Source organism: Dermacentor silvarum, chromosome 1, assembly GCF_013339745.2.
Source record: "Dermacentor silvarum isolate Dsil-2018 chromosome 1, BIME_Dsil_1.4, whole genome shotgun sequence".
Classification (NCBI taxonomy): Eukaryota; Metazoa; Arthropoda; class Arachnida; order Ixodida; family Ixodidae; genus Dermacentor; species Dermacentor silvarum.
The window spans coordinates 37,306,286-37,321,209 of NC_051154.1; the positions used below are offsets into that span (position 1 = coordinate 37,306,286).

The following is a 14,924-nucleotide window of genomic DNA, read 5'->3' on the forward strand; positions in this document are numbered from 1 at the left end:
AGGAGATCTTAGGATTGCAGGGGAAAAAAATATAAGAAATCGCAAATTTGGAGCAAGTCTGCCCGCTTTACTGCTGCAACCCCCCCCCCCCCCCCCCCCCTCGATTTCTGGCACTGCGAATTTCTGGTGATACAAATTGTAGCGCTGTCTTGAGAGACTCGTATCATTGATATTCTACTGTACTTTGGTGCCTGAGGGTGTCAGATCAAATGCCGGCTGCGGTGGCCACATTCCGATAAGGACGCAATGCACAAATGCTCGTGTACCGTGAATTGGATGCACTTTAATGAACCCCAAGTGGTCACCGAAGTTGAAAACCCAGAATTTACTTCTTATGTACTTTGGCGCATTTGGAATCGGGACATAGGGTGTTATTTTTATTTTTATTTTTTAGCTCTAAAATTGATACAGCCAAAATAGGGCCATGAAGTCCGTAGCAAATAAATTTCGTGAGGCCAATGACTTTAGTGACAAAATATCTGGTACAGCGTAGGCCGCCAGAGTCTCGAATATCTGCACTATAAGCGATACCGACTATAACCAAAACAGCATTTCACAAAGGCTGCACATATGTAAAACATGTAGACCAAGCAGCCGTGCGTATTCGAGAATCGAAATATGGGACCGAGACGTTTGCATTCGTTTAAACTTACGAACGTTGAAAGGTTTAAACGGAACTTCACCACAATGGCGGAAATTCACCTGGAGTGTCTATAATTGCTATCACAATGAAAGAAAAATCTTTGAGTGGCTTCTGAAATCAGGTTCATGTGCACTTGGATGTGATGAATATTTCGTAGTATATGCGCTGTACAGGGGCATCATGGCTCTCAGGTACACAATGAAGTGATTGTGGTTTCTCCTCTAATGGTGTTTCTCTTGACGGAAGGTGAAAACTGTGCGAAAAAAACTACAAGCGGAAGGAACACACAATACACCACGAGTGCTGTGGTGTATTGTGTGTTCTTCCTTCCACTTGTCCTTGTTTTTTTTTTTTTTTTTTTTCATGCAGTTTTAACCTTCTGTCAAGTATGAACCAACTAGCCTGCAAGAACGTTCTACTAAAGGTGTTTCTCTCTTTATTTCATTGTTACGTGTGTGTTAACAGATTTCATGCAGTGGGTGTAAAAGGTGCATGGGCATTGGAAGGAAGGGCATTTGAGCCACAGTTTGTTTAAACGATGACAAACTTGATATAGTTCAGTAAATCAAATTGAGTAGATTTGTTGCAGTGATGTTTTATTAGAAAGCTCATGTGAAATAGAAACTTTTGCTGCATTGGTGCTTCCCGTTTGCTCCAATGGCTTGCCCGTGGTGAAGCTGGAACAGCTGCTGTCCTTCTGTGTCTTTCTAGCCTGTTCAGCGGCGTGTCCAGTCCGGTCGAGTTCTCCTTGTGAAGCCCAATCATATGGTGGTTCTTCTGCTGTCTGGCCACTTGTGCCTGGTGCCTACCAAGAGTCATTTCAACTCCACCTTTCATTTACCCCTTGAGAAAGGGACCATTGCTTCTGTGTGGACTTGGAAGTGAGTGTTGCAGTTGCAAAATAACTACCAGTTCTGTGTCAAATCTTTACTACTCAGCTGCTGTGTATAATCTTCTTAATGAAGAACTTCCCAACTATAATTTTCTACCCCTTCCTTTTTTCCTGTTCCAAATCTTTGTACACTAAAACTGAGAATTGAAAAGATGTTGCTAATTTCGCTGTTTTTCAGTTTAAACTTCAAGCTTTAAACTGCAGTCAAACCTAATTATAACGAAGTCGCATTTGATACAATACCTTTATTGTAACCGATATTCATTATAAGCACACATTCATTATATGCTGATATCTGCAAGAAAATTTCAGATTTATTTTCTTGCATCTGAAAATTCATTATTTATATGCATGTTCATTACATTAAAATTGAACTGTAGTTTTAATCCTTTCACAGGGCACTTCAATACTGTAGATGAATCCAGTGCACGGAAGAATGAAGTGTCGCAAAGCAGTCTAGCAAAAGCACAGCACCATACAGCAATGCGACTGTATGCGAATTACTAGTGAATGCATGTGATATTCGAAAACAAATCAAACGAGATTTTTTGGATGTGCCCGATAATTGGGACTCCTTCGCAGCACCGCTTTGTACCCTGTAGACCCAATGTTTATACATCTGAACGTCTGAAATTTTGGAGGCTGAAACTGTTTTCCGGACTTCTTGCCATGACTGCAGGTCCGAAAGAGCATTAATCGAAGCCACCATGCTGCCATTTTGATTATCTTGCCACCTCAAACAGCTCTTTCACATGCGAATCCGCTGGCAACCGTAGCCACTGCAACAACGCTAGGCCTAGCTGGTTCGATGTTTGCTACCAAACTTCCTGCTGTTTGGTGCCCCAGTTTATTAATTACCGTATTTATTCGAATCTAGGCCGATAGTTTTTTTCAAATAATCACATACGAAACTCTAGGGTCGGCTTAGATTCGAGGATTTTAAAAAACGCGCCAGTTTTTAACTGAAACTGATAAATATGGTGCATAGTTAGCGCCATCTAGAAAAGTCAGTATCGCAGCCGCTACTAGTCGCGCCAGTAGCCAGCTGAAGTACACGAGCGACGTCGCCATTTTGACCTGCGTCGTATCGGTAGTATCGGTATGGTGCAGCATCGGCGCGCGGTGTGGCGTTATCGTAATGGCACCAAATGGGCGATGCCACTATATAGTGCCGCTTTCTAAACGAATACTGTATTTACTCGAATCTAACGCGCACTTTCAACACGACCCTAAATCTGCGTCGGCATTTCAAAATGGCCGCCTCGCACGCGCGTCGTGCCTAGCTACCGTAGCATGCGAAACTTCCTCCGTGTGCTGCAGTACACGTGCTTACCGTCTGTCTTCACGTTCTCAGCGTCTGCTCTATCTATCAGCATGAAGTACCGAGTTCATCATGATGCCGCATTTAAAAGGAAAGTGATCATCTGTGCGGAGACGGACGGAAATCGGGCCGCATCACGGGCGTTCGGAGAATCCGAAACTTGCGAGCGGACTGGCGCAAACAGAAGGAGAGGATTTTCGCCAGCAAAGCAATGCGGAACGGTTTCAGTGGACCGAAGCAGGACGTAATCTGCGACGATCCACTCCGGCGATACGATCAGGCTTGGCCCTATCTTGAAAGCAATCTGCGACTGGTAAAGTCCGCCGCGCGCTGTGTTTTCGCCGCGTTGAAGCGAGAGGCATGCTAGCACGAAGGCGCGCTTCGTCTCCAGCGTTTTGACAGTTCGTTTCCGCGGTAAACGAGCGAGGTGTGTTCATGTTTGCTTGAGCGCGCGTGACACCGTGCTTGTTAATAGCGGTCTACTAATTTGCTACCGCATTCGATGCATCGCCTTTCGGGCGAAACTGCGACTTTTTTTATTCATCGCAACATCAGTGCATCGGGAGGAAATCTATTTTTCCAAATTTTTCCTCACGGAAAACGGGTGCGCGTTACAATCGAGGAAGCGTGAGAATCGAGTAAATACGGTAGTTGAGCTAGCCGTAGAGGCATCGTCAAACGTTCAAGCCGGGCGGAACTTCGGCATCGGTCTGTCGTTACTCGTTGGAGGGGGCCACGGGAGATGGTTTTTGCGTGCGCCGCAACGTGCGCTCCTTCCAAAAACGCAGCATCTCTAATGCGCTGGATGGTACTGAATATAGCGCACTGTTTGAAGATGTCAGCAGTAAGGAAGATAGCGACGAGGCTAGCAGCGATGGTGACATAGAATGAGCTCGGCATGTTCAAATTTAATAAATGCTGTTTCATTTTGCGAATGCTGTCCTCGCTTTTTCGTTCGGCCTACATTCGAGGTAAGTTTTTTTTTTTTTTTCGGACTTCGAACTTTTGGGGGGTCGGCTTAGAATCGGAGTCGGCCTAGATTCGAGTAAATACGGTAGCCTTATCAACATTCCTTCAGGTCCAGTTGCCGTGCAACTCAGTATTTTCTCTCCCACCTTTTTTCACTTGAGGTTCTTCATGATCAATTCCTTTTCTGCATCAGTCTCACTTCTTTGCCTCTCCTGGATTACGCCATCAAGATTTTCATCGAAAGTACTGCGTACGAAAAAGAAACTGAAACCAGTTCAACATTTCTTGGAGTTAATGTGGACTCGATGTATTGTTGGCATGTCACGAATTCATGACACTGAGCGTTAAAGGGTTAGAAGTAGACATTGCACATGTGGCTGTTACAGATAGCATGGTTCAGAAAGTGAATTCATCATTGAGGGATGGTAGTTGTATGAGGAAAACAAGCCCATCTAACAAAGGTCATTTCTTGTGCTGGTTTTGTCACTGATGTTAATGATGGTCTTAGTAATGTTTCTGGCACATTCCTCCTTTATACACTATAGACCACTTATAACGTAACCGCTTATAGTGCAGGACCGAATATAGTACGGTCTTTTCAGACTCCTGTTAATTTTCCCAGAGCACTCCATGTATACGCATACCGCTTACAGTGCAGCCGCGTGAGACGAAATACCGGTTATAATGCGGCTTCCGCGGGAAAATCTCGCTGACAAGGGCGGCAGCGAGCACACTTCTCAAGAAGGTGCGTGCTCCCGGCCGGCGTATGCATTATTCAATGCAATCAAACTCTCGTTAATTCAGACTTATTTGGCCGCACATCGGCTAATTAGGACTACTTTCGGAGCTCGGTGGGCGAGGAGCGCCGCAACTGTGCGACGCAAAAGAGCAAGAACGGCGCTAGCGTCCAACCGAAACGAAGCGGCGGAGTCCGCATCGCCACAGCCATCAGTTGAAATCGTACGTGAATGACAGCAACGCCGGAATGCTTCGAGCCTATTTGTGTCTTTAAAGCCTGTATTCTTGCGTTTACCGCAGCGCATAACACCGCGTTGGCCACGGGCTTTCGTAACTGCGTAGTCGTCATCCACGATCGCGTCGATAGCGGCCGCGGTTTTCTCCACAGCGGTTGCGGCGAACAGTAGTTTCATTTTTACTCGGTGCGCGTGTCGGCCGCGTGCCTAGAGAACTGCGTAGTCGCCATCGATGATCGCATAGATAGTGACCGCGGTTTCGACTGCAGGTGTTGCAAAGAATGGTAGTTAATTCGTCCAGTCGCTGTGCGTGCGTCGGGCGCGTGCCTTCGGCACCGCAAAGTCGCCGTTCATAATCGCGTCGATAGCCGACACGGTTTTTTCTGCAGTGGTTGCGGCAAACAATAGTTTCGTTTTGACTCGGTGCAAAGCTGTCGAGCTTGAAGAGCACCGGCTACATCGGGATTATGTTTTCGCCAGCTCACTTGTGAAAACGTAATCGCGATGTGCGCGCGATAGTACAAGCGTGTCGACATTCTTGGTCTACGTGTTTTGCATACGTGCAGGGCTTGAAAATCGTTTTGGTTATAGTGCGGTACCGCTTATAGTGCAGATACTCGAGACTCCGGCGACTTACGTTATAAGCGGTCTACACTGCACCATGTTGAGCACATTTTTGAAAACTAAAGCAGGCCACAAAACATGCATGTTTTGGTTCTTTGTGAGTCATTTTTGTTGCACAACTTCAAAATCTCATTTGTGCCATTCTAATAAGCTAACTTTGGTATCTTTCTCGACAGGCTTTGTGGAAATGTCATAGTTGGCTGCACAAAGACCACTGCTGACCATTTGGGGCACATGGAAGCAGCCAAATTGCACACCAGAAAAGAAAAAGGAGAATCTACAAGTGCCGCCGTGGTGCAACCAAGGAAAGATTCATGTCCAGGTGGAGCTAAATTAATTCCCAACATAGATAGTGAAGCACTGGCTATTAATCAGCTTGATGTGAAGACACAGCAACGTAAGCGAAAGAACTCCGAAGCTGAGCAAGGCAGTAGCATGGATGATTCCGGTATTACCAAAGGCAAGAACTTGGACAGCAGAAGTGCTATCGAAGATGATTCAGTAAGTTCTTGCCAATATGAGGCAAATTTGAACTCTGTGTATGGCATTTTGAGTGTATGATAAAGATATTCGCATGCTCATTCTGGGAAAAGGGCGTGCAAGTAATGTTTGAGGACGTAGCTTTTCTTTTTGAGAGCAGCTGCATAGTTTTAGACTCTAAAGAATAGGAAAACCTTTAGGTGAATCTAAAGCGAACATCACCTGCTGTTAAAGGGATCAATAACCAATTTTAACGGTCCTTCTCCCCCCCCCCCCCCACTCTCTCTTGTAAATTGGAAGGCTCATTGTCGGAAGTATGAACACTTGATTTAGAAAATGTGAAAATTTTAAAACGGATTTTCCGATTTGCAAAATGTCTTGACCTTACTGTGCATGCACGCCAGGAACACTTTTTATGAGTGTTGGTTCTAAGTGAATAGGACATGCTTGGACAAGTACTGGCTCAAGGCAGTGATGTCTTATGTGGACTGGATTTGACCGTAGGCTAATGTGAAAGAGACGCTTAAATTATTACTGTAGAATCCTGCTGTAATCATGGGACCTTAAAAAAAAAAAAAAAAAAAAAGATGCAAGAGCCTGGAAATGCAAGAGGCGAGAAACAGGAAAAATTTAGAAATAAGAGTAGTGGTGAACTGCGCACAATTTTTATGTTTGAAAATAAGTCGCAGATTCGCCCGAAATTCGAAGCATCGATTGCAACAGCAAATTAGTAGACAGCTATACAAAGTAAGGATTGTATTTTTATCATACGTATAAACATTCGCTTATTAACTATATTAACAAGCATGGTGTCATTGTGCACAGGCAAACATGAACGCATTACACTTGATGACCGCGGACACTCGCTGTCAAAACGCTGGCGTGAGGAAGCTGCAGCAAGTGAAGTGACCTTCGTGCTGTCTATAGCCTGTTTCACATGCAAGCGAAAACGCTCGCGATTCCTGCCGCCGCGGTGCACAAACTTGTTTTGAGCGGCACTGGCGGCTGGAGCGGCGAGGTTCGAGCAAGTTGGAATTTATCGCTGCGGCAGTGCGGCAGCACTGCTTCCGGACCAATGACGGCCCGCCTCGCCATGTGACCAGTGGAGGACTATTGCAGGAAAGCCTGCGTATAGGACGATATTCACATTGGTGGAAAATGCGCGGCGGCAATGCATGTGAAACGAAACCTCGCGAAAAGCTTCACAACGCCACGCCTCTGTCGCTCCATTCGCTCAGTCGCTTGCATGTGAAACAGGCTTATCGCGTCAACGCAAACTGAGTGGCGAGAATACAGCGCACGCGGCGTTTTTAGGGCCCCAACGCGTCATTGACACAATATTTAGATAGCAAATACGATCTCTAAGGCCATGCTTTTGCTGGCGGCAACCGAAAATACGTCATAGGTGTTGTCCCCGGCACCTTGGGCGGCCAATCCCATCGTCAAGCCACCAAACCAAGCAAGCTACAGCTCATGAAAAGTCAACATGACCGCTCGGGCCGGCACGGGATGGCACTTCGCAACGTATGATGCGGGAACGTTCCGGACCCACAGTTGCGACGCAACAGCGGGGTTCCCAGTGCATTGGATCCTATGGGAGCTATGCCGGGACCGGCTGAAAACGACATAACAGCCAGGGAAATGCAGCACCTGAGAATGCAACAGCGGGATTCTACTGTATTGAGCTTTGCAGTAAAACCTAAATCGGAAAATCGGATAATTTGGACTCGTCCATTGGTCCCAGCAGGCGTATGCATTATTTAATGCAATGAAACTCTCGTTGGTTCGGATGTAGTTGGCCGCACATCGGTTAATTCGGACAACTCTCGGTGCTCGGCGAGCGCGGAGCGCCTCAAATGTGCGACGCAAGGGAGCAAAAACGGCGTTAGCGTCCACCGAAACGAAGCGGCGAATTTAGCATCGCCATAGTGATCAGTGGAAATCGTACGTGAATGATAGCAACGCCAGAACGCTTCGTGCCTATTTGTGCCTTTAAAGCCTTTATTCTTGCGTTTACCGTCGCGCATAGCACTGAGTTGGCTGCGTGCCTTCATCACTGCGTAGTTGCCATCCACAATCACGTCGATAGCAGCCGTGGTTTTGTCTGCAGCGGTTGCAGCAGTAGTTTCGGTTTGACTCGGTGTGCGCGTCGACCACGTGCGTTCTTGACTGCGTAGTCTTAATCCACGATTGCGTCGATAGGGGTCGTGGTTTCGTCCGCAGCGGTTCCGGCGAACAGTCCTGTCGTTTCGTTTTGACTCGGTATTCGCGTCTGGTCGGCCGCGTGCCTTCATAACTGCGTAGTGGTTATCCATGATCACGTCGATAGCAACCACAGTTTCGTCCGGAGTAGCAGCAAATGGTAGTTTAGTTTTGACTCGGGGCGTGCGTCGGCCCCACGCCTTCAGAACCGCAAGGTCGCCCTCCATGATCGCGTCGCCAGCGGCTGCGGTTTTATGCACAGCGGTTGCGGCAAACAGTAGTTTCGTTTCTACTCAATGCAGAGCTGTCGAAGATGTAAAGCACCGTCTGCATCGCGGTGCGCGGCGACCTGGCGAAAAATAATTGGCATATGCGCGCGGTAGTGAAAAGCGCGTCTCAGATGAAATCGGACACACCAAAACCGCCATGGCAGCCGTCAGGTGCTTTACCGCATATCACGCCTGTATTGCGGCGAAGCAGACTTTAGGAAACTGGCCACTGTTGTGCAACATATATTAGACCCATACCCATTTTTCTTGCTAAAAATTCGAGTGCGCTGAAGACATCTACTTTGTTTAGTAGTTTTAATGTAATTTTTGCGTTAGTTATCTACATTGGACACATAAAAAGTAGGTGCGCGTTTGATTCATTGGGGGCATGTTAGAATTAGGAAAGTACTGCCAAGTGAATCAGCCATCTGTTTTGATGTTTTTTTTAAATATTGTTTAATTCGACCTGCCGAATAATTCGGTCAGTTTTGTCAGTCTCGTCGGGGCTGAATTAACGGAAGTCGACTGTATAGCATATACACCAACTGAGTCCTGTACAAATGGACATGAATTTCGAGACCTGATGACACGTTTCACCGCAGAATGTCTCCCCCGTCATTTTTGCATCAGTTTCAGTGCCAATTTTAGAATATAATTTCTTTTTTAAGGGATAAAATTAGACTTGTTCTTATCATTGTGAGTTATGATCTTTTCATTGGCACTATAATCTCGACACATTCCGGGCGGTTGTCGGTCCCTTTAATCTCGCAGATAAAAAAATGGAGTTTCTCACCATGACTTTGTAAACATTCAGGTGTATGCATGAGGAAAACTCCGTGAGTGCTTTCCTTTCTTTTGTTTGCTTTTTTTTTTCTTTGTTTGCAGTCTCACATTTCTAGAATTGTTATTTATCTGTGTATAAGAGACAAGGCATGTCAATAAATTCATGCAGTTTGCTATTTAGTGCCGTGTCTGTGAGCTTGTTTCGTCCTAACTGTTAACGCTGTTTTTATATACATAGTTGCACTTGGAACTCTTTTCTTGTCATTTTTCCTGGAACCCGCAGGGGTTCTCATATGTGGGTGCAATGCTTCTTCTACTGCAAAACTCCCCACTCTTTTCTTCTTTGTCTGGGTTGCTTGCTGTTCCTTTCCTTCTCTGCTTTCTCATAAAAACCTTTCAACACTGTGGAAAGTAGATTTTGCTGTTGAGAAACTAATAAGAGAGCTGGTACTGTAAAACCACAACATCCATGACCACGTCCTCTGTTTGAAATTGAAAGCCATTTTCTTGGGCTGTGTGATAGACTGCTTCTCAGAAAAGCTGCTCCGGTGCATTCTCGTAATAGACAACACGCGTGAGGTGTCTGCGGGAACAGATTGAACACACCATACTCCCATTTCCTGTTTTACACGGTTACAGCTAGAAATGCAAAAGTCCCGGAAATTTTGAGTGGGAGGAAAAAAAAGTTTTTTCCCTTTTATTTCTCTAGGAAATTTTGGATATCTTGTGAAAAATTCGAACTCTGTAAAAAATAGCCGATATTCATTATTTCAGCTATAAAAAATAATTATTTTGAAATGCATGCAATAATTATGCAGAGAAGACAAAGACAATGGAATGAACGCATTGTTTCCCTCTATGAAATATTGATAATCTGATAAGTGTAAAAAAGGTTACTCAGTGTCCGAGTCACTCTCGTTAGGACACACTCCCATTAGAATCGATCATAGCTGCTTCCACATTCAAATGTCATTGTACGTATATGTGTTTTTGAACACGTTTACTTGTGAGTCTGTTGCAAAACTTCTTATGAACATTTCCAAAGACCAGTCTCGTTCACTACTGGCAGATGATGGCGGTTTCCATAGCGGCCTAGAAGCTATAACTGTCAGCGGCTGATTAGTGCAAAGGCCTTGCCGCCAGGTTGACAATTCCACATGCTTCCACGTCCCAGACGCCAGTGCTGGACCAAAACTCAGAGGGCGTTCTGTATTCTGTTACATTTGAAAGCTATGCTGCAATTTCAAAACAAAACTGAAAGCATATTAATGAAGACACTTGAAAACTGTGCTGCCATTTTCTTGTTGTCTTCGTCGTTGCTTCTAGAATCGTATGCTGCACAGCAGAGAATGGCAAATACTACTGTATGCGGAAATTTTAATGTTTTTTTTTTCTTCTTTTTTTCTTGTGCTTTATTTTCATTCATTTTCTCTGTGCTCGAAATAAAACAGTAAATTTTTCCTTTTCCCAATCTTTGAGCTTTTTTTTTCCCAGCCTTACTTCTCTACTTACAGCACTGTGACCCGCACTGGCACTAGATGCATGCAAAAAAGGGGCAACAGTATTTTCTTCCTTGGTGAGGAGAACAGACATTTTACTGAGTGAATGAGAAACGTTTCAAGGGAAACTTTCCAAGAGTGGCGCACTTGCTAGCTGTGATCAACAGTGGTTGAACAAAAACATAGCGATCCCATGTTCAACCACTGTTATCACCTCCAGTCTCCATCTTCCTGTGAACTGCTGTCTTGTTTTGATACTCACTAGCTACATTTAGTGGCATATCACAGTTCCCTGTGCATCATGGTAATGCTGTGCAACACCACTACATCTCACATGCCACCCGTTGTCCAAAACAAAGTTGAAACCTGTTTCCAGCAAGTACGTTTCACTGGTGAATGGAAGAGAGCAAAGGCTGGCATCTGTCGCACTTTTCCATATCTCTCTTGATGCTCCACGTGAGCCAACTTGCCCTTCTCTACCTACCTTCGTCTAGTGCTCTAATGCACTTTGCATTTTTAAGACATTAATGTCATTTACATAAATACAATTTGCTAGAAATGTGACGTGCCACTGTGACATTCAGGTAAATGTGACTGCTTTGGCTGTTGTGTATTTGTACTCGCCGGTGCCCCATAGTCAAAATTATAGTCCAGTGGCCTGTGGCGACAGGTGAGCACAGGTGCTCCACAAGCTGTGTTCGAAACCCATTGGTGGTGGTCTGTTGTCAAGCGAGGTACTACAGTGTAGACCGCTTATAACGTAAGTCGCCAGAGTCGTGAATATCTGCATTATAAGCGGTACCAAAACAGCAATTTTCAAGCCCTGCACGTATGCAAAACATGTAGACCAAACAGCGGTGCGTATCCGAGAATCGAAGCGTGCGACTGGGAGTTTCGCATCCATTTAAATTTACAAACGTTGAAAGGTTAATGTCCAAGTACCCATGATCTTCACATGAAGCAGACAAAGTAATAATTTTAAAAAATTTCTCAGTTTTGCGCGAAAGGTGAAGCATCAATAGCGATAGCAAATTGATAGAAAGCTATAAGGAGTAGGGATAGTAGTTTTATCGGCTGCATAAACTTGACACATTCGCTTACTAACTGAGTTAACAAGCGTGGTGTCAACGCGCACAAGCAAACATGAATAGACTCCATGACCGCAGACAACCACTGTCAAAACGCGGGCATGCATGGGGAAACGCGGCCGCGGCAGCGAGAGATGGTGCGTGCGGTCTATCGCTCTATCGCTTCAACGGAAACTGAGTGGCGGAAGCACAGCGCATACAAAGGTCAGAGCCCTGTGGAGATGGCTTTCAAGATACGGTGCGCGCGACGGCACCGACAGCCGGCACCGGCGCGAATGCATTTGTTGGCAGAGTAGAAGCCGCCCCCCCTCCCTCCCTCCCGTGATGCCTTCCCGCTTTGCTTCTTTCACGTGGGAGATTGCGTTGCCAGTTCCCCTTGCGCCCGGTTGCAAGATACGCATTTGGTGCCACAGCGAAGCGTCGCCCCCCTCCCTCCCTCCCATACTCCCACAGCCTTTCGCACGATAGAAGTCGCGTTTGCCCTCCGCTGTGTGTTCGCTCTCCGTGGAGGCGCGCGTCCCCCGCGCACTTTCACTCGCATATACGGTGCGCGGCGACGATTTCATCGCCCTTGGACTCGTGCTCCACGTCTCATGCTCCTCCTCCGCATCGCCCTCGTTGAGAAGCGTGCTCGCTACCGCCCTTGTCGGCGAGATTTTCCCGCGGAAGCCGCATTATAACCAGTATTTTGTCTAACGCGGCTGCACTGTAAGCGGTATGCGTATACATGGAGTGCTATGGGAAAATTAACAGGAGTCTGAAAAGACCGTACTATATTCGGTCCTGCACTTTAAGCGGTTTCGTTATAAGTGTTCTATACTGTGTTTCACATCACGTTTCCAGTCATGCAGAGCTTGGCAGGTATCCTGCACAACACTTTGCAGGCCCTGTCACAAAGTAAGTGACAGCTACGACTAAAGCTAGAGTGGTTGCTACTACCATAAGTACAAAATAGTTCCTCGACTGTCTGCTGTATTAGAAGCAAGCAACAGGGCTTTCTGACACGAAACTCATTGCTCAGTGTATTGTCCCCTTTTCAGTGATGCAGCAAGCCACTAACTGGCTCTGTGTTGTGTGCAAGCCTTCTACAATTATTTTTTTCCCTGTTTTTCCAAATAACTATGAGTGGCATTTGAAAGTTAGCTTCATACCTTCCCGGTGTAGCTGAAGAGCCACCACTGTAGCTGGCCTGACTTGCATGTTTTTCATAAACTTAGTCAGTCAAACTGAATGTGTTATGCTTTATTGTAGAATGTGAAGGTGTCAGTACTGCGTAAATGAAAAGAGATGCCTTTCTCCTCGTGAGCATTTCATGCTATCTGTAACCATGTGTGAAATCTCGTGTTCATGAGGCACTGTGTGTTCGTATGCAATGAAAATTGCATGAGTTGAGCCTGTGACACTGTTTTGTTACTAAATGAGGAAGGCTAATGAGCGAAATGGACTAATACAACTTTATGCAAGCCTACAATATCTACCGTTCAAAGGGGGTTGTGCCGTCGTTATGCTAATTTTTTGCTCAACAACATGTTTTCTGTTTAGCTATTGCTAAATTTATTGTTGCTATGGCATTGAATGTTGTTTTAGGTATGCTGCGACGTGTGCTTGCCTTCTACTTTTATGTCGTAATCTAGTGACGAGGCCTCAGAATGACATTGTGCATATGCTTTTTGTGGCTCAGCATCACATTTTCCTGTTAAAGAAGCTGTCAACTGATGTTTAAGGAGGCCCACTTTTGTGGTCCAACCTAAAGATTGTTTGGTGGCGGCCATAATTCTCTTGGTTTCTTGTGGAAAATGAATTTTTAAAAAATTTGGACAATTTTTACATTCAGAGAGTTCTCTAGAATATAAGTGTGGGAACTCCAGAACTGTTCTCAATATCACAGAATTCATGTTCCATATACAGTCGAACCTGGATATATCGAACCCACATACAACGAATTATTTTGTATAACGAACAGCAGTAAAATCTCCTTGAAATTTTTTTTACAATATTTTTATTTTATATATCGAATTATATTTATCGAACTTTTTTGTGATCCTTTTAAGATTCGATATATCCGGGTTGGACTGTATTCTGCTGTTAGCTGTATATGAAGCTATATTTTTTTTTCTTTCTCATTGGTAATATTCTGCACTTTGTCTTGCAGGAACATGCTGTTGAAATGGCTGCAAGCAGTAAAACAGTAAGCACATCATTGGAACAAAAGGAAATTACCAGCCAGAAGAAAAAACTAAATATGCGGAGCTGCATGGCTATGTAAGTTTGTCCGCAGGTTATTTATGTCCATGCTGCTCTTTGAAATGCATTCCATTGCACTGTGTGTACATGCTGTATTTCACATCTTGTAGAGCGACTCTAGCATATTTTTAATGGCAGCTGCTTTAGTTTATTTTATGAATGTGGCACTATTATGTCTTCCAACACTGAAGTCCTGTCTATCTTCAACTGGTTCTCTTTGTTTCTTGTAGTACGAGACCCGCCGTGGTTGCTCAGTGGCTATGGTGTTGGGCTGTTGAGCACGAGGTCGCGGGATCGAATCCCGGCCACGGCGGCCGCATTTCGATGGGGGCGAAATGCGAAAACACTCGTGTACTTAGATTTAGGTGCACGTTAAAGAACCCCAGGTGGTCCAAATTTCCGGACTCCCCCACTACGGCGTGCCTCATAATAAGATCGTGGTTTTGGCACGTAAGACCCCGTAATTCAATTTTATTTTTTTCTTGTAGTGTGAGAGCCGTGGAGAAACTGCAGCTCAAAGTTACCCTTGAAAATGGCTACAAGGGCCGTGTGCATATCAGCTTTGTTGATGAGAACCCAAAAGAGGTGGGTTTTTTTCTTGTTACTTTTCTATTGTGAAAATTAAGAGGTGCATGAGTCATGCTCTAATCAGCTTTTTTTGCACATCTTTAGCTTTCATTGTATTAGAGCTTAAGTATTTCATAAAAACAGTACATGTTGTGCGTGTTCTCTGCTGCTAAATTTCACCTTTTTTATTGCCTGCAATGCAAGATTGAGCTTATCAGTCTTGTAATAAAAGAATGTTGTGACAGAGATGTGGGAAAAAGTTCACAGAATGGTGTACTAACATTATTGCAGTGCAGATTGAAAAACAAGGACAATGGCTGTGTAAAAATAACGGTGTCATCAATGTAATGACTACAGACTCCCGGCTGA

General features: G+C 45.0%; 1 protein-coding gene across 1 annotated transcript in view; it reads left to right on the plus strand.

Annotated features, from left to right (window-relative positions):
* Positions 1-14,924, plus strand: part of LOC119460550 (protein RRP5 homolog) — a 122,538-nt gene that overhangs the window by 63,537 nt on the left and 44,077 nt on the right. Inside the window, exons 20-23 of the mRNA XM_037721486.2 lie at positions 1,355-1,524; positions 5,600-5,924; positions 13,897-14,006; positions 14,477-14,573. Coding sequence (XP_037577414.1) covers positions 1,355-1,524; positions 5,600-5,924; positions 13,897-14,006; positions 14,477-14,573 — 702 coding nt within the window. The remainder of the gene's footprint in view (positions 1-1,354; positions 1,525-5,599; positions 5,925-13,896; positions 14,007-14,476; positions 14,574-14,924) is intronic.